General features: G+C 37.9%; 3 protein-coding genes across 8 annotated transcripts; 2 read left to right on the top strand and 1 right to left on the bottom strand.

Moving 5' to 3' along the window:
* Nucleotides 1–1,217: 1,217 nt before the first annotated feature.
* Nucleotides 1,218–5,119, top strand: LOC141670478 (serine/arginine-rich splicing factor SR45a-like). The gene is made up of 7 exons (XM_074476348.1): nucleotides 1,218–1,322; nucleotides 1,409–1,428; nucleotides 1,555–1,686; nucleotides 2,237–2,339; nucleotides 3,742–3,891; nucleotides 4,478–4,541; nucleotides 4,637–5,119. Exons 1-7 carry the CDS (start codon nucleotides 1,320–1,322, stop codon nucleotides 4,921–4,923), a joined length of 759 nt encoding a protein of 252 aa, XP_074332449.1. The 5' UTR covers nucleotides 1,218–1,319; the 3' UTR covers nucleotides 4,924–5,119.
* Nucleotides 5,120–6,848: 1,729 nt separating this feature from the next.
* On the top strand, nucleotides 6,849–12,647 carry LOC141670477 (bifunctional nuclease 1). Of its 6 annotated transcripts, none has more exons than XR_012554564.1 (10): nucleotides 6,849–7,286; nucleotides 9,322–9,534; nucleotides 9,665–9,717; nucleotides 9,796–9,852; nucleotides 10,861–10,926; nucleotides 10,995–11,066; nucleotides 11,446–11,552; nucleotides 11,633–11,716; nucleotides 12,053–12,118; nucleotides 12,268–12,647. XR_012554564.1 is itself a non-coding variant. In XM_074476346.1 (10 exons), the coding sequence occupies exons 1-9, from the start codon at nucleotides 6,986–6,988 to the stop codon at nucleotides 12,084–12,086; spliced, it is 1,011 nt and encodes a 336-aa protein (XP_074332447.1). In that variant the 5' UTR covers nucleotides 6,849–6,985; the 3' UTR covers nucleotides 12,087–12,118; nucleotides 12,268–12,647. The 6 variants fall into 6 exon arrangements, 3 of the variants coding, with proteins under 3 accessions (XP_074332447.1, XP_074332448.1, XP_074332446.1); XM_074476346.1 differs by having other exon boundaries at nucleotides 11,625–11,732; XM_074476345.1 differs by having other exon boundaries at nucleotides 6,850–7,286; nucleotides 11,625–11,716.
* A 590-nt stretch (nucleotides 12,648–13,237) lies between these two features.
* On the bottom strand, nucleotides 13,238–15,131 carry LOC141674940 (ammonium transporter 2 member 3-like). The gene is made up of 3 exons (XM_074481639.1): nucleotides 14,532–15,131; nucleotides 13,950–14,235; nucleotides 13,238–13,758 (listed from the first exon to the last, which is right to left on the bottom strand). The coding sequence occupies exons 1-3, from the start codon at nucleotides 15,129–15,131 to the stop codon at nucleotides 13,238–13,240; spliced, it is 1,407 nt and encodes a 468-aa protein (XP_074337740.1).
* Nucleotides 15,132–22,434: the final 7,303 nt, after the last annotated feature.

Genomic DNA, 22,434 nt, shown 5'->3' with positions numbered 1-22,434 from the left:
CATACAAATAATATATGACGTAGAAACCCCACATCACAACTTGTATTATTAATCAAAATAATTATCAATAATACATCAATACATAACATCTCAATGGTGTTGCAAACTGATACTTGAGCCAACCAACGCTCAAATATCTCCCAAATAATACCTAAGACGACTACATTTTTTAAGCATAACTATCAAGCTTAATAGAATTATGTTTATATAGTCATCCAAAAAGTAGCCACTAAGATTTACCATACTTCTTCTACAGGTCTTCTCATACTTGTTATACAAGCCTTCCTTTTTTGATATCCAATCTTCCAACTTTGTGACCAAGACATACCATATATAATAATTGCCTACATACAATTATTATCCAACCCGATTAGGATAATAATTGTTTACTCATTACACAATCCAATTATGTCTTGTATCACCAAGCCCATACAGCTTATTGGTTTGAAACCCAATAATCCTCTCCTTGAACAAGAATCTTTTCATCTCGTTATTCAAATTTCTGAGAATCACTAAAACCCGTATAATGACCTCCAAATTACTGTTCTTCATCATAACGACATATACATTCACGAAATTACGTGCATCAACCACGAATGCTCCTTCCATCATTGAGTTGGCCAATCATCACTTTCACAATCCTTCGATCTCCTGAAGAAGAACACCAATATCATCCAAACAGAGAAAAATCGGTTCGAGGATGACCTTAGATAACTCCCCTGAGATTATAAATTTCTCTCATGCAAATTTAATGGCAACTTTGTAAATACTAGTAACTTATCCTGAAATTACAAATTTATGTTTATGTATTTATATTACAAAATATTATAAACTCGGGTAGCACCCTCAGATACAAATTTTCATATAAAAAATTGGTTATAAGTTGGGAGGTGGATAAGTATTATTGTTTACTCCGAACTGTCTCGAAAACCGTCTCAAATACTTAAGTGTCATATGTATAATTGATAATTTTCGATGTGATCATTGTTGTACATACACACTCACGAATTAAATTAAAATATATCTAATTGTTAGCGATGGATAATAATCTTTCAATAATGGAGCGGGCTATTAATGTTGGAAAATATAATACTTTTGTATTATCCATATTTGCCAACCGTGTGGCATTGGGCCCAACCGAAACTTGGGTCCATGATTAATACACAATTGGGCTACTTGTCGCTATTTTTATTAAAGAAAGCCCAATATTAATTTGAAGCCCAAAAACGAGCACAAATAAGTAAATTAAACAAGAGCGGTGCGCCAACATTGATAGTTTGGGTTCCTCATCTTCATCAATCTAGGGTTGGGAGCAAAAAATGGTACTCTTTTTTCCTTCTCTTTGCTGTCTGCTGAATATTGATATATACATACATGTACATTTTTAATTCGTTTTTGTTTTGCGCAGGCCGACTCTCCCCGCAAAAGGTAAGACCTAATTCTTTGATTATTTTTTTTGGATTTGAAAAGCTAATAATTAATTTTGACATCACATTTTGGTACATAATTTAGTTCCAATTCTCCAACTTATTTGCGTTTCTAATCATACGTTAGGTATTCGAGGTCTCCTTCGCCTTACGATGAACAGCTTAGGTTGCCAAACTCCAGGTCCAGGTCCAGGTCCAGGTCTTGGTCCAGGCCTCGGGAAAGGTCTAGGTCTAGATCAGTTTCCAGAGGCCGTGGAAGGTTAGTTGCCTTAATCTGTATTCATTTTCTGATTAAGTTTATTCATTTTCGAGAATTAAGGTTTTTAGGCCTGTAATTTTAAATTGAGAAAGTTCTAGTTTGACTCGATAAAATGGCATCTACTATTCTACTCATCTAGATCTTGTTTTTGAGCTCAAGGACACCTTACGCTAGCTTGAAAATTAGTTAATAGGCTTGAGGTCGTCAAACAAAATTTCTAGTTAATCTCAACTTGACAAATTAGAAGGCTGAATTCATGTGATAAATAAAACCGACATCTGCAGTTCAACTTACAACCCAAGAGTTTCATGAATCATCATAATTTCTTTTTCAGTTTTTTGTAATTTTCTTTTGTTTCAGTAGTCATGGGTTACAAAAAAACATCTCTAGTCTCTACTTGGGTTTTGGGGGGGGGGGTAATGTCTGTACACCTCTCTCTGTCCCCCTCCCCCACTCCCTACTTCTGAGTGGAGCGTGATTTGTATGTTTGGTTTGCTTAGGGTTTTTTGTGTTGCATTCACATTTCACAGTTATTCCTAAAATTTTGCAGGCCAACTGAGGTTGTTAATCCTGGAAACACACTTTATGTTACTGGCCTGTCTACGAGGGTTACAGAGAGAGACCTTGAAGATCATTTTAACAAGGAAGGAAAAGTAAGTTGTTTTACGCAATACCTAGTTTTGGGCCTGTTTGGCATAATATGCACACTCCTGGGTGAATGCCTTCCAGTGATAACTTACATGTATTGCTGATATTTCTTATGATGTGCTGTATATCCGTTTAATATAGAGGGGTGTGGCTGTAGTATACACTGATTTTCAAAATATTGACCGGATTTTCAAATTCACGAAACGGTGGCCGAAATTTCATTCTGCCTTTCAAAAACGTGTCTGCCGTCAAACTTGAAATAATGCCGTTAATTTATTAGGGATAATTTGGGTAATTCACTAATATCCACCCAATAAATTATTTATTAATTAATTATCTCAAATTTCATTTCAATTGATATATATATATATATTAATAAATTAACATACATATTCCGATCCTAACAAATTGCGGCCGGCTAGCCCAAGTCCGGTGGTCAGGTTCTCCAGAAGCTCACATTGATTCGTTTTTCAGCACACTCACTCACTTAACACACTCACCCTTGTCTCTATCCAATCTCTCCTCCTACGCCTTTCAATCCCTCTCTCTTTTCCGAGCAACACACAAAATACACACACAACAGCATTCATCTCTCTCCTCCTTCCCCAATCATTAAAACCCAACAAAAATCCAGCTTCTTTCTCCTCAGTTCATAAACAACACAAACCCCCTTCTCTCTCCCTCTCCCCTTCTCGGTCTCGAATCAATAATCACCGCCTACCACCACCGCCGTTGCCGCGCGGGCGATAGTGGCCTCCACCGAGACCCCCAAATTCCCCAGTTAACATAAACACCACAAATCCCTAAATGTTCTATCAAATCCACCACAAATTCGCAAATTTTCGATTAAACTCAGTGCATGTATAGTTTGTATGTATTGTTAATGTAGTTGTTTAGGGTTTAGTTATGTGTACGCTTAGTATGTTTGAATCTTATGAATGCGATTGGAGTTGGAGTTGGCGTTGGGGATTGGGGGGGTTGAAGTTGGGGACGGGGTCGAGGGGAGGATGCAGGGGTTGGGATGGTACTAGAAAGTAGAAACTCTTACATTCTTTTCATTACTTATTTTTCATTTTTCTTAAAACATACGTGTTTTTACCTTTATACCCCTTCAATTTACATTTTTTTTAATTGAGTTAATGGTGCAAATTTAACAGTCTTGACGGCAGACACATTTTTGAAAGGAGAAAAGGAAATTCAGCCATCATTCTGTGAATTTGAAAATCCAGCTAATATTTTGAAAATGAGTGTAAACTTTAGCCACACCCGTGGAATTTACTCTTTAATATAATATATGTAGAATTTGTGGACTCTGCCTTGGACACTGTTGTGACAAGTATGTACGCTTGTCATATAACACAGTCGATTTATAAAAAATCTTTTGTTAATAATAAAATTATACTGTAGGTTGCTTCTTGCTTTCTTGTTGTGGAGCCTCGTTCCCGCATCTCCCGTGGGTTCGCTTTCATAACGATGAACAGTGTTGAGGATGCTGACCGTTGCATTAAACATCTGAATCAATCAGTTCTGGAGGGGCGATACATCACTGTAGAGAGGGTAAAGTCAATTATCCTTTGATAGCAGTGATTTTCATATTTAATTGCCGTATTTTCTTACTTTGAGATTTTTGGCTATATTCAGAACATTGCCTCAGCTATGTTAGCAGCAATCAAAGATGATGCGTTCATCCATTGCAACATTTAAAAAGCTTGATCAATGGCCAGCTAAAACAGCTTTCACATGCATCTGATCAACTAAACTTAGCAACTTTATTACCAACAACTATACAACCTCAGCAATTACTTTCAACTTTCAACTAATCAACGGTTCTAGTCAGAATTTTATGGTACCTCATACCTGGCATCAAGTTTTTTTTTCTTTTGGTTAAGCTTGATAAAATCCGGTGTAAATTGATAAATAGTATATTCCCTTCTAGCTGTAGTACATATGGTCGAGTTGAGTGTCTTGGTTACCCTATACTCTAGCCCCTGTTACTTTCCCTAGGATACTACAAGTGTACATTTGTGATGATGAGTTTACTTGTGTTTCGGATAGTTGCTGTTACTCTTTATGATACTGAGTTTGTTTGGGGGTTTCAAATAGAACTTTTTATCAATTTATTTATTTATTCTTTGTATTTCAGTCTCGTAGAAAACGCCCCAGAACACCTACACCTGGTCACTATCTCGGCCTTGCCAGGGACAGTAGTAAGTCCTACCTTGTCTTGTTTGATTGGACTTTTTACTCTTTATCTTGAACTTCTTGCTCTGTCTGTTTGTGTATAAATTTCCTTTTATTGAAGGCTCTCGGGGAGAACGTGGTGATCGTGGTGATCGTGGTGGTAGATATCGAGGTGGTTCGGGACGTGATGAGTACAGGAGGTCTCCAAGGCGTTCACCATATCGACATGGCCGGGATTACTCTCCTCCCCCAAGGCGATCTCCTTATGGTGGAAGGTCAAGAAGGGAAAGGACTAGGTCACCTCCATATTCTCCTTATGGTGGAAGGTCAAGAAAGGAAAGGACTAGATCACCTCCATATTCTCCACCTTATAGTCCGGACAGGACTTATGCTCATCGAAGCAGATGAAGCTGATGGAACGTGGTTGAGGCACATGTAGACCTTGGGATATTAAAGTATCATATCTTTTGTTTGGATGATTGAATGATTGAAATTCTCAGCTACTAGGGTGAAGATTCTGATTTTTACATAGGACGTGGCTTGTGTATTGGTCTTTGGTTTATGAGTTTGGATTTTTAATTTTGAATTAGTGAAGGATTCTATATGGCTGGTCTATCTTTAAACTATTTTTAATATCGGTTTAGTAGAATAATTCCATTACTTAATTACTTGCTATTATTAGTGGAGTAGAGAGCATAAATAGAGAACTCCGGCATAATCCAAGTCACTGTTTATTACGCCAATACTGTTTGCGCCGGAAAACTGTTGAGTTATTTCCAAGTTCCAATCTTAGCAACCTGGATTATAAAAAGCTATCACTTGACTTTATAGAAAGATACAAGGCGACTTTCGCTAGGGCGCCGTCCTCCTCTACCAGCTGCAGACTTTGTCTTAGTGCTTCCCTTCGGCTAAGGAAAAGGAAGAAGGGCGATTTACTCTACTGACAAGATGGGTGGATTCCCAACATTAGCCAGCCGCTTAGATACTAAACCCTACTAGCCAATTGCAACCCTAGCAAACTCGGAGAAGAGATGTAAACAATGTCCATGCTCAGATCATCATTGAAACAGAGATCGAGTATATTGTTGGTGTGGAGCGGTTAAAAAGGTTATTTATATATTTGGCCAATATGAAATTAATGATCAAAGAAAATATACACATTTGAAAAGTGTGTACTAATGATTATGCGTCTGAGTGGCTGCTTGAAAGGCCGAGTATCGAAACTAATGACAATCTTATTACTATTGCTACGATCCTCTGGGAAGTGTGGTTTGCTAGGAATCGACGGCTGTGAGAAAACAAGAGTATAAGTCCAGAGATTGCTATAGCATGGAGCTCAAAACAGGTTGTAGATTGGAATGCAGCACGTAAAAACCTTGTACAGCAGTCAACAAGTGTCACAGCAGCTACCAATCAAATGAAGAAATGGAGACGGCCTTCGATTGGAGACTTGAAGTTAAATGTCGATGCCTCCATTTTCAACAGTGCAGATGTATTCTCGGTAGGCATGGTAATGAGGGATTATCAAGGCAGATTTCTGGGCGGAAAAATGATGAAATTTACAGGCCGTGTTTCAGTGGCAGAAGCGGAGTTGACTGGGATTTTGGAAGCCTTGAGGTGGACTTCTGTGTTTACTGGTCCTAAACTTATTATAGAGGGTGATTCACTATCTTGTGTCAAGGCGATTAACAAACCAGATATCAACTACCTTGAGTTGGGTGACTTAATAGTTCAATGTCGAGACATCTTGTGCAGCAGGGGGTTTATCAGAAAGCAGGCAAATAGGCTAGCCCATAGTTTAGCTGGGTTACCTTGTATGCCTAATGGCTTTAATGTTTTATCGTCTCCTTTGTTTTTGTTGGACAATCTGATGTAAAAAAAAGTACACTTGTCCATTCGTTATTATAGTACACTTTTGTATCATGTATTTTTTCTTATTGTGTACTTACACCAAACATCATATCAATTAAACTGCTTTTTTATTCTCGTGTAATTTTGATTATGCATACACAAGATGGTTTATGGATCGATTAATTGGTCGTATCGATCCATTTAGAATTTGTGTATTTTCGTTCTCGCATAATTTTATTTTATTTTCATGTTTTGTGTAAAAATGAAAATAGATAAATGTAAATACTGGATGTTTCGGTAAAAAATTATAAAATTATATGAAATATATAAATTTAAATCATTTATACTTTTTTTTGAAGGTAAATCATTTATACTTATAACATTATAAAACTATATATTATTTTAAAAATATATATTGTAAATATACATATCTAAATTTAATTATAATTATATTTATTATGTGTATCTAATTAAATTATTTGACCCACCGGGGAGGGGGGGTTGTTTTCCTTAAAAAAACAGTGATTGAATGAATGAGGGCCTAGGTTGTGAGTTGTGATCTACTATGTATATATACCGAAATCGATAAGAAGTAACACTGCAGTAGTAATTAGTGATTATGATGGTGGGAGCTCCTGCGCTGCGCATTCATACGATGAGCACCACCACCACCGGAGTGGATCAAGCACACACATCATCACGTCGTCTTTGTTGTAAATTTCTTAATCTTAGGCTCATCTTAAATCAGCAGCAGCATCAGTTGATAAGAAGCAGAAGCAGAAGCAGACGCGGATCATCAAACTTATGTCTTGCTTTTATTTATTGCAACACCAACAGTAACAGTAACAACTCTGATTATTATAATACTCATCCCCAAGGCGCCGGAGATGACTTCATTTTAGCCTCCCTCCTCCTCTCAGGTCTATTTTCAACTACCCCCCCCAATTTCTGTTATTATGCACACACAATTAGTATATGTCTGTACTAGGCCTATATTCATAGATCATAAGCTTTACTCACTTAGACACCCGCCCCACTTGTATTGCAACTTTTATGTGTCTTGTGATTTTTGGTCAACATCATTTATTTGATTGCTTTGTGTGAGAATCTGCGGTCCAGGATTATAGGGATGGGTTCCAGTATTGTCAAATTCAAATTTTAACCCCGAAACACTCATTCGAGTTTTAAAAAATAACACCATATCCAAAATATCTGTTGCGTTCGAAAAGTATCAAATGTCCATCAGTTCGATCAAATTGTCAATTCGCCATCGAAATGCCCCAAATTTAGAAATGCTTCATTCTTCACCACTCATTTTCTCCACAATTCTCATCGCAGAAAATTGAAGTACATGGAATAAAGATACAGTTTGAGATAACTTCTTTTTCTCTCCTGTAAGGTTCACATAGGTTCATGTCCTCTCTTATATTGCTTCGTTGAGTTGGTTGTGGCACATGGATCATGGCTTATTTTTTATTTCAGGTTCAGTTAGTTGTTTGGGTGAAAGAAAGTTGTGTTCATTTTATGAAGTTGAAAGTGGCTTTGTTCTTAGCTGAAGGCGTTATCTACTATTCATCTTATTAAATTCCATCAACCCTTTTTCTTGTTAATGATCAATTTTATCATTGTAAATGCTCACAGACCTTACCCCCACCGAGATTCAGTCCTCTGCCTCTTCTTACCAAAGAAAGATAATCATTGACTAGGATAAAACTTAAAAAGTTAACAATAATTATTCAAACCCTAAAACAATGTTTTAAAATCAGAAATCACTAGGATACTACATAATGATTAAGCAGATTAACAAGAAAGTAGGAATGCTTTATCGGTCTAAAAAGTCAAACTTTTTAAAATATTATCCTTAATATTTTGATGAATATAGTAATCAATTAAGAATTTATAACACCTTACAAACATAAAATCCAAATGCAAGATCAATTTAATGTCAAAACCTCATAATAATTTTTTAAAATTGAAAACTATTTCAAAAATATTTAGCTTCATGATCAATATTTAAAAAATTCTAATACTTTTTGGGCCCTTTTTAATGATAATCGAGCACTCACTCAATTTTCTCGAGTGATCTGATTTGACCCCTCGATATTTCTGCAAATTCGAGTTAGATACTATTTCAGTTAGATTAGATTTGAATTAATTTTAATTCATATTTTTGAACTATAACAGATAAATAGGAAATAGATAAAATTTTCATTTAGGATTTGGCTCCACATAAAGCCACTTGCATGTTTTTTTATAACCTGGTGTCCGGGCCAGCTTACGTGGTGCACCTCGAACCTACATGTTCATAAATAAAACATATAACCAAACAAATCTAGATCCTGTATCAATGTAGTCTCCACAGCTTTTAGTGTGTGCTATATATATATATATAGGCCATTACTCCATGAAGAACACTCTTATATAAAGAACAATAAAGAACATTATAGAATCTTGCATAAAATTGCATTTAAATTCCACTTTCACACCAAAAAAAAAAATTATGAATAAAAATGTAATCTAAGATAAAATTATGTCTACACATAATTTCTTTGTTACAAACTACAAAGTTATATAGGATGTTTTTAAACTGGATTCTGCACCGGGTTCTATGTTATTGTTACATTTGATTTTTAATTTTAGATGGGATTCTATATTAGATCAAGTATTTTAAGCTTAATTGTCGTTAAATATTGTGATTCTAATCTTAATAAATCATTTTTTAATGAAAAATAAAATATTATGATGGTGGTGTTCTTTATATAAGGTGTTCTTTGTGGAGTGCAGTCCATATGTGGTAGTAAATTCTTGGAAAGGTTACAAAAGTTCCCTTTCAAGCTAACCGTTTTATACTATATAAGGTATATCTATTATATCTAATAGACCAACCATGCATAATTTTGGGGTAGATTACCACTCTTGTCATATTAAAAGGTGAAATATACATTCAATTTTCAGAGACTGTTAGTCACCATCATATGCGTATACATGGATTTCAAGAAGAAATCAAGTGGAATTCGTCCAACAAGATTCCTCAATTTTCAATCCAAGGAAGGAAACCTAGAGCTGAATCCAATTTTATCGGACCAGGGTTTCTCCAGAGGTTCCAGAGCCCAACTATATTTCTTAAGATCTCTTGTGATGAGGATTTTTTGCTACCAATTGTTGTAGGTACATAGATGAATGCCATTAATCATACACTAATGTAGTCAAAACTCTTAAGCTTATAAGATTGCCCCTTCCCAGGGAAGTTTGCATATCTTTAACTCTGTACTAAGTACCTATGTGACTACTACTGCAGGGGAATTTGCTGTTCAAAAGCTCATTGAATCTTCACAAGAGGATTACAATGGGGTACTTGCTTATTCATGTAAAATATTTTATTTACTATTTTGATAATAATGCTCATTCACTATTTATAAATGACTGCAGGATTATCCAAATCATTTTCAGCTTGTGAGGCATATAGTTGGAAAACTTGGCTATGAAGTATGTATTCACACACACACGGAGAGAGACACACACACACACAGATATATATATTTACTAACTTGTTCTCAAAGTAGTTTAAGTAGTGTGCCATGCATTGTCATCTGTGCTAAATTTACACATGGTTAAAAATATTGTAAAAGTTCTTATTTTACTTAACAGTAACGAGTCTTATGGTATGACTATCATTAAGCAGCCCTGACAAAAAAACACTCTTAAGCAGCTGTTATTTTCCAAGGACTACCTGATCCATAACAACATGTTCTCGAGTCATCCTCACTAGCTTAAAATCTGTAGAAATCTCTACCAATTTTTGTCTTTAGCTGGTCTGTAGAATCACTTGTCATCCATGCTTGCAGCATACTGCTGAAGGCACAGATACTCTTATAACTTTTAGCTTCCATCAAATAATTAAATGCAGGTGAGTTAAATAAGAAAAGTTTGATATACAACTATTTTCCTCATCATTACCACTAGTATGAATTTCAACTCTCCACTATATTATATGCGATTATGCATATAGTTCACTTCCTAAGTTAGGAATGACTACCATTTTATTATGGTAGTTTGTCTTCTTTTTTATGTTTTAGAGAGAATGTCCTATGTAACGATTACACCGGATGTTAATTTGCTAAGAATCAAGACGGCCACCTGTGTTGTTGAGGAGAAAAAGGTGGAATTGGAAAAGGGACACATGAGTAAGCAGGGGTTAAAATGGAAAATTGTTGGTTAGTGGGGGGAAAATAAAGATGGATTTGGTTATGCAAGGCATGAAGAATATCAACAAATTGTATTCTGTTAGGAGAGAACCTCTAGAATGTTGTCAAGGCTGATATTTATTTTTACTTTTCTTTTCGTTTTGAATGGTGATTTCTAATAGCGTGTCCCGATTTTTATCAAGTATACACGTTCACCATTATGTTTAAGTTGGGCTTAAGCTATTGTGTAATTCTTTCGTACTAACTTCCTTAGTTCTGTGTTTTCTTTCCCCTTTGTTTTTCCTAACAGGTGAATATGATAAAAATTACGGAAAGAGTTGTTAACACATACTTTGCGGGGATATATTTTCAAAAGGTGGTTATCTAAAAAAATATTGTAACATTTTTAAGTAGTTTAGTTTTAATGAGATTGTCATTTCGCAGCCAGGAAAATCAGAGATTCTTCGAGTGGATGCACGCCCTTCAGATGCCATAAATGTGGCTCAAAGATGTAAGGTATGACGTCGTGCACCTTTTACAGGCAACAGGAGGCTTGTAGATGGTATACTATATGCATTGGATAATGGTTGTTGCAGTATTAGGCATACTATGTATTAGAGTGTCTAAGAAACAACAACGTAATGAAGTAGTATTCTTATGGGTGGTAAAAAACAAAACAGTACTGTTTCCTGTGATGGGATGATTGTAGACCCAAATGAACCAAACCATGGATTACCTGTTTTGGTATATATTTCATAATATTTGAAGAGAAACAGAAAAGCTACTTATTGTGGATAAACAAGGATTTGTTCTAATGACTTGCAGTGGCAACATGAAAATATGATTGTGGTAACTTGTGTATATATAATCTATTTTGGTCAACTTTTGATTCTAGGTGCCTATATATGTCAATAAACAAGTTGTCTTGAATGATGCTATTAAAATTGATTATGGGGGCAGAATCCGTGATACAAAATCTGTATATGACGTGACACTGGACAGGTAAAGCTGATTCCACATATATTATTATCCAATGCATTTTCTATGTCTGAAAATAAATTGAATTTTATTCAGCGCTGCAGATGGTCCAGATTTACTCCTTGAGGAACTCGACATGGTGAAGAATATGAATCTAGCAGTTAAACAGGAAAGATACAGTGAAGCAGGTACTAGAAATATGATGTATGATTACTTCTTTTTATCTTGTCAACTTACTCAGTCTAGGATATTTAATATATGTATTTGGGAGAAAGGGAGGGGTGGGGGTGGGGGTGGGTTGCTCTCTGATGAAGTTAATTATTTATAAAATTCTCATATCGCTTGTAACGTAAAGGAAATTGTAAATAGGCTAATTACCATCTCAGCTATTGTATAAAATGAATAACAAAGAAAAATCGCTAGATATCATTGTTTTCTTAGTGATGATCATGGGCTACGGACTACGGTAAATCAAGTATGTAGTGTTATTTACTGTTTTTCCCATTTATCTCCTTTTTCCATAGCCATGTGGAGAGACAAACTCATGAAGCATCGTGATCTAAGAAATGAGCATTGAAATTATTTAAAAGGTAAATCTAATTTTATATTCTAATTACTTGCCTCTTGAACTCTCCTCTCCTTGGACAGGTAATGTTTCTTCTGAAAGTACTTACCTTTTGCAATATAAAATATATAGCACTTATGGTGTGCATTTGTTTCCTCAATTTTTGTAACCCAGGCACCGTTGTCTTTCATTCAATGGTTAAATGAAGAGTGTTATGGTAATCGGCTCTATGCATAAAGTTGTAGCATCATACTGGAAAAGAACAGACGAAGAGTGATGATCTGGAAATTTGCAGAATATTTGCATGTATAGTTTAAATCCTCAACCATAATTTCAGGCCACAGTCGTGTCTAGTCGGTGTGAATTGTGTCCCAGACTCACTTTTTCCTGCTGTAAGAGAAATTGATGTACTCTGAAATGTCAGATACCTATTTATTTAATAATAACGTGAAATAGTGAATGGCTGTGAGCAATGTAAAGTGAGAAATACTCCTTGTGCCACCCTTAATTTTCATGGATGCTAAAAATAAGGAAAACAGTTTGTTACATATTTACATTGTGACATCGCCAATGTTCCATTGAACCAAGCATTGCAACCAGTGTAGTCAAAGAAAAGACACCCAAGTATATCTAAAAATCTTCTAAAAAGGTTTTAAACGAGAGAAATGATAGAGGGTAAATGCTCTTTGAGCTGCTTAAGGCTAAGTTTCGGCTACAAATAATCAAAGCTGACTAAGAATTTGGATGTTATGTGCCCGGTTATACACTTATTCTTAATTCTTTTGATGCATTTTTTAATGATATCAAAACGAAGTGGTGATAAATTGTATGTATCTTTTGTTTTCGTGAAGCCTAGTCACTAGTGTTCGTATATATTCCGTCTTGGCTTCGGATCAGTCGGAATGCTATTTTGTCTTTTAACTTTGTGAAGGTTGAGTTTACAAAGGACTCTTTTTTTAGCAGCAAACAGGATGAAGACTTGCCTTTGGAATACTTGTGCACCTTTTCTTTTAAGTTTTATATTTTCCTCTTATTTTACCCCTCCTCACTTGCTTTATATGTACGGATTTACAATAAAATAACTGACAACATTCCTTGTCCGAACCAAACGCTCACTAAAGTATGATATAAAAGCACTTCCAGCTCAATGGCGCCGAAAGAGAGCTGGCATTCTTGGTGTTCGAAACCAAAGAGGGGGCGGATCTCTCACTCCATCTCCCCACAATGCATAAGCTTCCTCTCCATGCACAGCATCATCTCCTATCAGAAGGTCTTTTTCGTCCATTCTAAGGTTCACAACTCGACTAATCAAAACACAGATGATACTTGTGACTACCACGTTCCACGCGGTGATGAAAAGTGCTCCCAGAATCTGGTAACTCATTTGGCGGAGTCCACCTGAGATGTTATTTTCACCTATGCTGCACAGCAAGCCTGGACCATAATCCTCTCGCATATAGAACATTCTTAGAAGATTTGTTTCTGCAAAGATTCCAGAGAGCAATCCTCCCAGCAGTCCAGCGACTGCGTGAGTGTGGAAGACTCCAAGTGTGTCATCTACACTTTGGAAAAATGCTGATTTTTTATGCAAAACCATCATGGTGTACCAAGGTATTGACCCAGACATTACACCCATGATTAAAGCTGCCCAAGATTGCACAATTCCTGTGGATGAATAAACATTTATAATAAAATTCGAACCCTGGAACTTTTTACATCTGGAGCATCACTCGGGAGAAAGTGATGCATATACATCGGCCATGCATCATTAGCCATTTTATATATGTTTGTCTCAAGAACAAGTACGCTACAAATTATGATGAATGGAGCATATACGTAGGGTGTAATTTATTTACCTGCACCGGGTGTGATACAGACGAGACCAGTAATCATTCCTTGTATAGCGCCAATGACAGAGCTTTTCTTATAGAAGATCATGTCAAGGGAAAGCCAGACCAAGAGGCTTGTGGCAGTGCAAATATGGGTGTTAAGTACGGCAAGGGAAGTAATAGTTCCAGCTGCAAGTGGAGATCCGCCATTAAAACCCGTCCATCCCATCCATAAGAACCCTGCTCCTGCCAACATATGTAGTATATTGTTGGGTGGAAAATGTTGCCTGTCTTGTGAATTTCTAGGGCCAACCTATACATATATTATTTACTATAAGCAAATTAATCTAGTGTTGCATTTGAAAACAAAAACCGCAAATGTTAACCAAGGCAAGCCTTTATATGTGTCTCTAGTGTGTAAGAAGAGTAATAATGCATCCTGGTTGTAGTATTTGTAACAGGCCTTGGAAGAATGTTTTACTTGAACCATATTTAGCAAGACAACATTCATCTTCCAATCTAATGATATGCAAGTGTGTTGTCTAAATATAGTCCTGCACAAACATTCTCCCTGTACTCAGCTTGATATATATATTTATGTAGTGTTACCCAATAAGCAGCAGTGAAGCCAGCAATTCCAGAAGATAGATGGATGACATAGCCACCGGAGAAATCAATAATCCTGCCCGTCTCAAGAAATCCATTTCCCCAGATAGTGAAGGCGCCAACGGTGTAGGAGAAGGTGAGCCACAAAGGCACGAATAGCATCCAAGCATAAAATTTCATCCTTCCAAGCAATGAGCCACCCAACAGTATAACAGTAATAGCAGCAAATGCAAATTGATAAAAGACGTAGTCAGCATCCGGGACATAGTATCCAGTTCCAGGCTTAAATTGTTGCATGAGCTGGTCCTGAGTCATGGCTTGATCAATTTTCCCAACTATGGGCACTAGTTTCTTACCAAATGCCAGGTGATGAGCGAAAAGAACCCAACAAATTAAGACCGCAGCAAAGGCATAGAAGGCCATGAAAGCTGAATTAACCGCCCATTTTTTCTTAACCATGCTCCCATAAAGTATGACAAGGCCAGGTACACTTTGTAATCCAACCATGGCAGCTGCCGTAAGCTGCCATGCATTATCTGCTTTGTTGAGCCATTCCGGAGATGCCTCATTTGGAATGACATTAGCTGGGTAGTAATTAGACATTGTAGGGGTTAAAGGGAAGTTAAAAGAATTGAGAAATTAATTTTTTTTTTCTAATATGTGTAATGGGCCGAACCATATAAACAGAATGAGGATCTGTACTATACCAAGAGGTTAAGAATTTAAGACAATTATGTTTCTTTGGTACCTCAGACGGACATCATGGATCTTATAAATCAATCTTAGCTGTCCAAAGTATATTGCATGAAGTTACTTGTCAGATTCATCAGTATATATTACTCCAGTAGTTTATCTATAAAATGCTAGTTTTAATCGCTGTTGCGTCTGCAAGAATTTAAATTTTTAACACATTAGCTTCAGAAGATTCTGTCTGAATCATATAGAAATGGGGAGATCCGCATCAGGTGATCTTAGGTAGCTCCACAACAACAGATGCATATAACACCATCCATTACAATAACAGACAACATACTGTTCTAAAATATACTAATAACACTGATACACAATACATAAGAAATCACAACCGTAACATCCCGGATCCAAATTCACATACTAAACCTTTATAGCATCGTTCAACAACTAATCACATGTAAGCTAACATTTTACAGTGTTAAAACTGGAATGAATTATAACACATTTCACTTGAAAAGTTTAAAGATTTTACACTTGTTCACTCAACGTATACTTAGAATCATCCGTTCACGTATATTTATTCTAGTGTGCTCGCACGTTCACTCTTGTATATAGTGGAATTATATTATATTTATATCTGTAAACATGGCGTGCACACACATTCTCAGCCTTCACGCGTACTTCTTCAGAAGGCAATAATTAGTAGCAGCACTTTAAAAGCTTAGACAACACAACAATATTAGGCAATACTTTCTGAATAAAATGTAAGAACTAATCCATAGGAAAAAATAGAGCAAAAAGGAATGAGTATGGGAACATCAGCAATGAAACACAAGTCGAAGAAATGGTATAGATGGAGAAAGTCCTCTAGGTCATCTCGGCGGGAAACCACTCTTACTGTCCATCTCCAAGACATTATATATAAAAATACAAGTAGAGAAGACGATGAGGCAAAGGACTTAAGAATGTTAGATGTGGGTGCCGCAAAGTTATCAACAATATCCCAAGAAGATGTGGCAGCAGCCATCGTGATTCAAGTTCATTTTCGGCGTCACCTGGTAAATTTTTCGACTCTTGACAGCTCCTAGCTAATAGAGTTTCTAATTTTAAGTTGCTAACATTAACCCACTTCACGAAATGATAATATATGTAGGCGAGGAGGGCATTTCGAGCACTGAGAAGTTTAGTGAAGTTGCAAGCATTGGTCCGAGGGGTGTGCGCAAGAAGACAGGCCCGTATTGCCTTGGATTGCATGCATGCGCTTGCCCGCCTGCAGCTCAACATTCGGGCTAGGCAACTCCTTGGTTCCATTTATTAGTCTATTACTAGCTGTCCGGGTCTTGATTAATATTTATATATTTTGAACTCTATTTTGTATAATTTTATTAAAATTTTATATAAATAATTAAATACTAAATACTAATTATAATTTCAAGTTCTGTTCAAATAATATAAATAGTATATGATTGATGAGATTTTATTCATAAATAATATATATTCTGAAAACTTATATGTATTATTATAAATAATATATATATTTGTTGTTGATGATATTTGAACCCAAGAACTTATACGTATCTCTATAAATAATAATATAAATATTTGTTGTTTATGAAATTCGAACCTGAGAACTTGTGGAGTGTAATTTTTTTAGTATTTGGATATAACGGTTCTGATTATTTGATGAAGAAGATTCGACCGTCGTGGGATAACCAAAATGAGGGTTAACCAAACTACAAATTATACCCCGGTTATTATAGTATAGTATAGATTACCTCATAGATTACTTAAATCCTCATTTTACATCAATTACACTACTTCTAACTTATTTCATTTTTCCCCAGAATTTAAATTCGTTTAACTTGCGGAGAGATATGCATTCAGAATCTTCTTGTAATATTCATATGACAACATCATTGCATTCAGCGAGAGATACACGTACATCAGACATCAGCAGCATGTAGCTAATACGCACAACTGATCTAACAGCCGCTTCTAAAAGCTTCAATCCAGCTACAATTCTGTTAATAGCTGCAGTCCACTAGCATGTTGTTTCAACCTGCAGTACTGCAATTAATCAGATGGGCACGATTAAGTTTAAGATGTTGCATTACTAGAGGGAAGTAATGCTTTTTCAAATATAGAGAAATTTAAAGGCTGTTTACTCCACTGGTTTTTCTTAAAACTTTTTCAAGAAAACAAAAAATATTTTATAATGTGTTCAAGTTGAATATTTTATTGTGAAAACTAGAAAACAAGATTTTCTAATTTACACCGGGGAAATTAATAGAACAGAAAACAACATGTTCTTTCCGCCCACGTTCTCACATTAATACACAGATGACAGGGATAAATAAATCCTGATTACATAATTAAATATTACAGTTTGGGCTGCAAGGCCCAATAAAAAGATGTATGACATTCAGATCAGAAAGGTTAACATTTGGATATGCTGAACGAAGTGAAGCACGAGGCAATCGCCCCCCTATATACGAGGTTTGGCTCCTATCCCCGAGGATCGGGAATTTTCTGGTCCTTACACCGAGAGAGACTCCGAATCTTTGGATGATGAAGTGGCCCCAAGAAGGAGGCGTCCTGGCAAAGAGCCGATGGTCGATGGAAGGCAACGCCCTCAAAGCACCCAAGGGGCGAATCCCCAAGAAGTGCAGGAAAGGATCAGGGCTCATGAGGCCGAGATCCAAAGGCTGAGGCGTGACTTGGAGGCTCACCAGGCCACCAGACCCTAGATACCTCCTAGGGGGAGAAGACCTCCTCCTGTCATAGACCTGGATGGTCTGGTACGGAGAAGGGTTGTTGTCCCAAGAACTGATTCAAGCAATCTCCTTCCCCTTGGAGATCCTGATGATCCAACTCCGCCCTTCACTGAAGAGATAATGATTGCACATATCTCAAGGAAATTCAAGATGCCCACTATCAAAGCCTATGATGGCACGGGAGACCCCGTTAATCATGTTAGGACATTCTCTTATGCACTGCTGCAGCAACCCGTGAATGATGCTATAAAGTGTCGGGCCTTCCCTCAAACCCTGTCGGGTATGGCTCAAAGATGGTGCAGTCGTTTGCCCCCAAACTCTATTGGATCGTTCAGAGAGTTAAGTCAGGCTTTTATTAAGTAGTTCATCAGTGGGAGAGTCCATGAGAAAAGTTCAGCATCTCTTATGAGTATTGTGCAGGGAGCTAAGGAATCCTTGAGAGATTACCTGAATCGTTTCACAAAGGAGGCTTTAAAAGTCCCGGACCTTGATGATAAGGTAGCCATGATAGCACTGCAACAAGGAACTAGGGATGAGTTTTTCAAGATGTCCTTGGCCAAACGTCCCCCTGAAAGCATGTTGCAGCTCCAAGAGAGGGCAGGGAAGTATATCAAGGTTGAAGAAAGTATGAGGAATACCGTAGTAAGTAATGAGCCCACTGGAAACAAGAAGCGGAAAACTGATTTAGAATATATTGGTAAGGACAAGTATCCTAGAACCGAACAAAATTCTGATTCAACCCCCAAGAAAGGAGGACCTGGGCAAAAGTTCACTGAATATGCTAAGCTGAATGCTCCTAGAAGCCAGATTTTGATAGAGATTGAGAAAGATAGAGATATTCGCTGGTCTAAGCCCTTGAAGGCTGATCCCGCCAAACTAGATAAGAGCAAGTATTGCAGATTTCACAAAGATGTTGGCCATGACACCGATGAGTGTAGGCAACTGAAAGACGAAATTGAGTTTTTGATTCGAAAAGGAAGATTGAACAAGTATACTGGAGAAGGAGGGGACAGGAATAATAATGGAAGGAAGAACTTTGAAGATCGTAGGAGGGACCAAGACGATCAGGGGCGGAATCCCCAACCTAGAGGGCCGGTTATAAATGCAATTTTTGGAGGGCCGCGACCTCGAGGGCCTGTGATAAACACGATCTTTGGGGGTCCAACTGCTGCTGGATTGTCCAAAAATTCCAGAAAAGCATATACTAGAGAGGTTATGCATATTGTTGGAGAAGCCCCGAAGAGGGCCAGGACAGAAGTAACATTGGCTTTTGATGATTCTGACCTACAGGGTGTAAAGTTTCCTCATGACGACCCGCTGGTCATAACACCGATAATAGGAAATAGCCCGGTTAAGAGGGTCCTTGTGGATAATGGTGCTTTTGTGGATATCTTGCTCCATGACACCTTTCTAAGGATGGGGTATAACGACTCCCAGTTGACACCAACCGACATGCCGATATATGGATTTGCTGGAGTAGAATGTCCTGTAGAAGGGATAATCAAGTTGCCAACCACCATAGGTACGGAACCAAGGCAAACAACGCAGATGTTGGATTTTGTGGTAGTAAAGGCTAGTTCAACCTATAATGCTATCATGGGAAGAACATGGATACATGCCTTCAAGGCAGTCCCTTCTTCCTACCATTCAGTCATGAAGTTTCCCACCCGGAACGGGATTGGAGAAGAGAGAGAAGATCAAAAAATGGCTAGAAGCTTTTATGTGGCCTCTTTGAGGGCAGATGGAGTCGGGGGGCAGGTTCTTCCTATTGAAGATATGGATGTCCGAGAAAATGACGAGAAGAGAGGAAAGCCAGGAGAAGACTTGGTTTCGGTTCCTTTAGACCCCGAGAATCCTGAGAGGATGACTTTCATTGGAGCCACATTAGAGGAGCCCCTTAGAGGGAAGTTGGTGAAATTTTTGCAAGAAAATAGTGATGTGTTTGCGTGGTCAACAGCTGATATGCCAGGCATAGACCCGGAGCTGATTACTCACAAGTTAAACGTGGATCCAAGTCGGAAGACAGTGAAACAAAAGAAAAGAAATTTTGCCCCGGAAAGACAAGAGGCTATAAAACAGGAAGCAGAAAAGCTCTTAGAGGCTGGTTTCATTGAGTAGATTCAATTTCCGGAGTGGTTAGCAAACCCTGTAATGGTGAAGAAGGCTAATGGAAAGTGGAGGATGTGTATAGACTTCACTGATCTGAATGATGCATGCCCTAAAGACTGTTTTCCGTTGCCAAGGATTGATACTTTGATTGATGCCACTGCTGTGCATGAGATGCTGAGTTTCATGGATGGATTTAGCGGATACAACCAGATCAAAATGTATAAGGATGACATTCCAAAGGTATCATTCATCACTGATTTTGGTGTTTATTGTTATCTTGTTATGACATTTGGTCTTAAGAATGCAGGAGCCACCTATCAAAGGTTGGTAAATAAAATGTTTAAGGACCTTATTGGTAAGACTATGGAAGTCTATGTTGATGACATGTTAGTCAAGAGTCTAGCAAAGACTGATCATATAACCCATTTGAGGGAAGCTTTTGAGGTTCTGAGGTACCATAAGATGATGTTAAACCCTACAAAATGTGCTTTCGGAGTAGGATCTGGAAAATTTTTGGGATTGATGATCTCCAAGAGGGGGATAGAGGCTAACCCCGACAAAATAAAGGCAATCCTAGACATGGAACCACCAAAAACCGTCAAGGATGTTCAGAAGCTCACAGGAAAGGTTGCTGCGCTAGGACGATTCATCTCCAAGTCAGGAGACAAGTGCTTGTCATTCTTCAAGTCACTAAAGAACATCAAGGACTTTGTATGGAATGAGAAAAACCAGAAGGCATTCGAAGAGTTAAAGAAATATATGGCTCAGGCCCCGTTGTTGGCCAAACCATCTTTGAATGAAGTTTTATTCTTGTACTTGGCTGTTTCAGAGAGCGCCTTGAGCGCGGTGTTGGTTAAGGAGGAGTTGAAAGTCCAGAAACCCGTATATCATGTCAGCAAAATTCTGCATGGTGCTGAATTGAATTATTCAACTATTGAGAAATTTGCTCTAGCCTTGGTAATGGCTTCGAGAAAACTGCGTCCTTACTTTCAGGCTCATCAGATTGAGGTGCTAACAAATCAGCCACTGGGAAATATCATTCACAGTCCCAAGGCAAGTGGAAGATTGATTAAGTGGGCAATAGAGCTGGGAGAGTTCGATCTCAAGTATAAGCCGCGAACGGCAATAAAAGCCCAGGCGCTAGCTGACTTCGTGGTGGAATGTACCATACCCAACCAAGAAGTCGGGGGGGGGGGGGGGGGCAGGAAGATACCATACCGCAAGATAAGGGAGTCGATAATGGGGACAGAGAGAAGGATGATAAGGTTCTCTATTTTGATGGAGCATCAAAAACAAACTCCAGTGGAGCAGGATTGGTATTGCAAAGCCCTGATGGGTTCTTAATTGAGTATACTATGAAGCTAGACTTCCCAACCACAAACAATGAGGCAGAATATGAAGCCCTGATAGCTGGCCTTGACATAGCTGGGACACTTAGAGTCAAAAACTTAAAGGTCCGTGGAGACTCGAAACTGATCATATCCCAGGTAAAGGGAGAATTTGAGGCAAGGGATGATACGATGGCTAAGTATGTCCGCCTAGTAAGGGCTGTGATGACCCAATTTAATGAATGCCATGTTGAACATATTCCAAGGGAAGAAAATGCTAAGGCATATGCGTTATCAAAGTTTGCTTCATTTGAGATAGAAGAAAGTTCAGGAAGTGTGTACTTCCGTGTTTTGAAGACACGAAGCATAGATGTTAAGCTTGTGGCTCCCATAGGCCTGGGGACGTCATGGATTGATCCCATCAAGGCTCACATTCAAACCGGTTGGTTGCCAAGCGATGCAACTGAAGCACGAAAGTTAACTGTTCGAGCACTAAGGTACTCTTTGATAGATGGGATTCTGTACAAAAGATCTTTCGTGGTTCCTTACTTGAGGTGTCTCAGGCCCGATGAGGCACGCTTGGCTCTTGAGGAAGTGCATGAAGGTATTTGTGGGCAACACTTGGGGGGCAGGGCCTTGGCTCATAAGATAACCCGTTTAGGCTTCTATTGGCCAGAAATGATGGCTGATGCCAAAGAATATGTGAAGAAGTGTGATCATTGTCAGAAGCATGCACCAGTTGTTAGACAACCCCCCGAGATGCTGACCTCTATCAACTCGCCTATTCCCTTTGCTATGTGGGGGTGGATATTCTAGGGCCTTTCCCCATGGCCACGACACAAAGAAAGTTCCTGATTGTAGTCATTGATTATTTCACCAAATGGATTGAAGCCAAACCTTTGGCCAAGATCACAACTAAGCAGGTTGCACAATTCCTGTGGGAATATATTATGTGCCGGTATGGAATTCCCCGTATCCTAGTCACCGACAATGGAACGCAGT

The sequence above is a fragment of the Apium graveolens genome, chromosome 7, assembly GCF_009905375.1.
Source record: "Apium graveolens cultivar Ventura chromosome 7, ASM990537v1, whole genome shotgun sequence".
In the NCBI taxonomy this organism is placed as follows: Eukaryota; Viridiplantae; Streptophyta; class Magnoliopsida; order Apiales; family Apiaceae; genus Apium; species Apium graveolens.
Note: the sequence above shows the minus strand (reverse complement) of the source record. Positions and strands in the feature narration are given on the sequence as shown.

Coding starts and splice junctions, on each gene's coding strand:
- LOC141670478 (XM_074476348.1), top strand. Junction 2,340..3,741: donor ATTTTAACAAGGAAGGAAAA/GTAAGTTGTTTT, acceptor ATTATACTGTAG/GTTGCTTCTTGCTTTCTTGT. Junction 3,892..4,477: donor GATACATCACTGTAGAGAGG/GTAAAGTCAATT, acceptor TTTGTATTTCAG/TCTCGTAGAAAACGCCCCAG.
- LOC141674940 (XM_074481639.1), bottom strand. CDS start 15,131: ATGTCTAATTACTACCCAGCTAATGTCATTCCAAATGAGGCATCTCCG. Junction 14,236..14,531: donor GCTTCACTGCTGCTTATTGG/GTAACACTACAT, acceptor ATATATGTATAG/GTTGGCCCTAGAAATTCACA. Junction 13,759..13,949: donor CTGTATCACACCCGGTGCAG/GTAAATAAATTA, acceptor ATTCATCCACAG/GAATTGTGCAATCTTGGGCA.
- LOC141670477 (XM_074476345.1), top strand. CDS start 6,986: ATGATGGTGGGAGCTCCTGCGCTGCGCATTCATACGATGAGCACCACC. Junction 9,535..9,664: donor TTTGCTACCAATTGTTGTAG/GTACATAGATGA, acceptor CTACTACTGCAG/GGGAATTTGCTGTTCAAAAG. Junction 9,853..10,860: donor TTGGAAAACTTGGCTATGAA/GTATGTATTCAC, acceptor TTTTCCTAACAG/GTGAATATGATAAAAATTAC.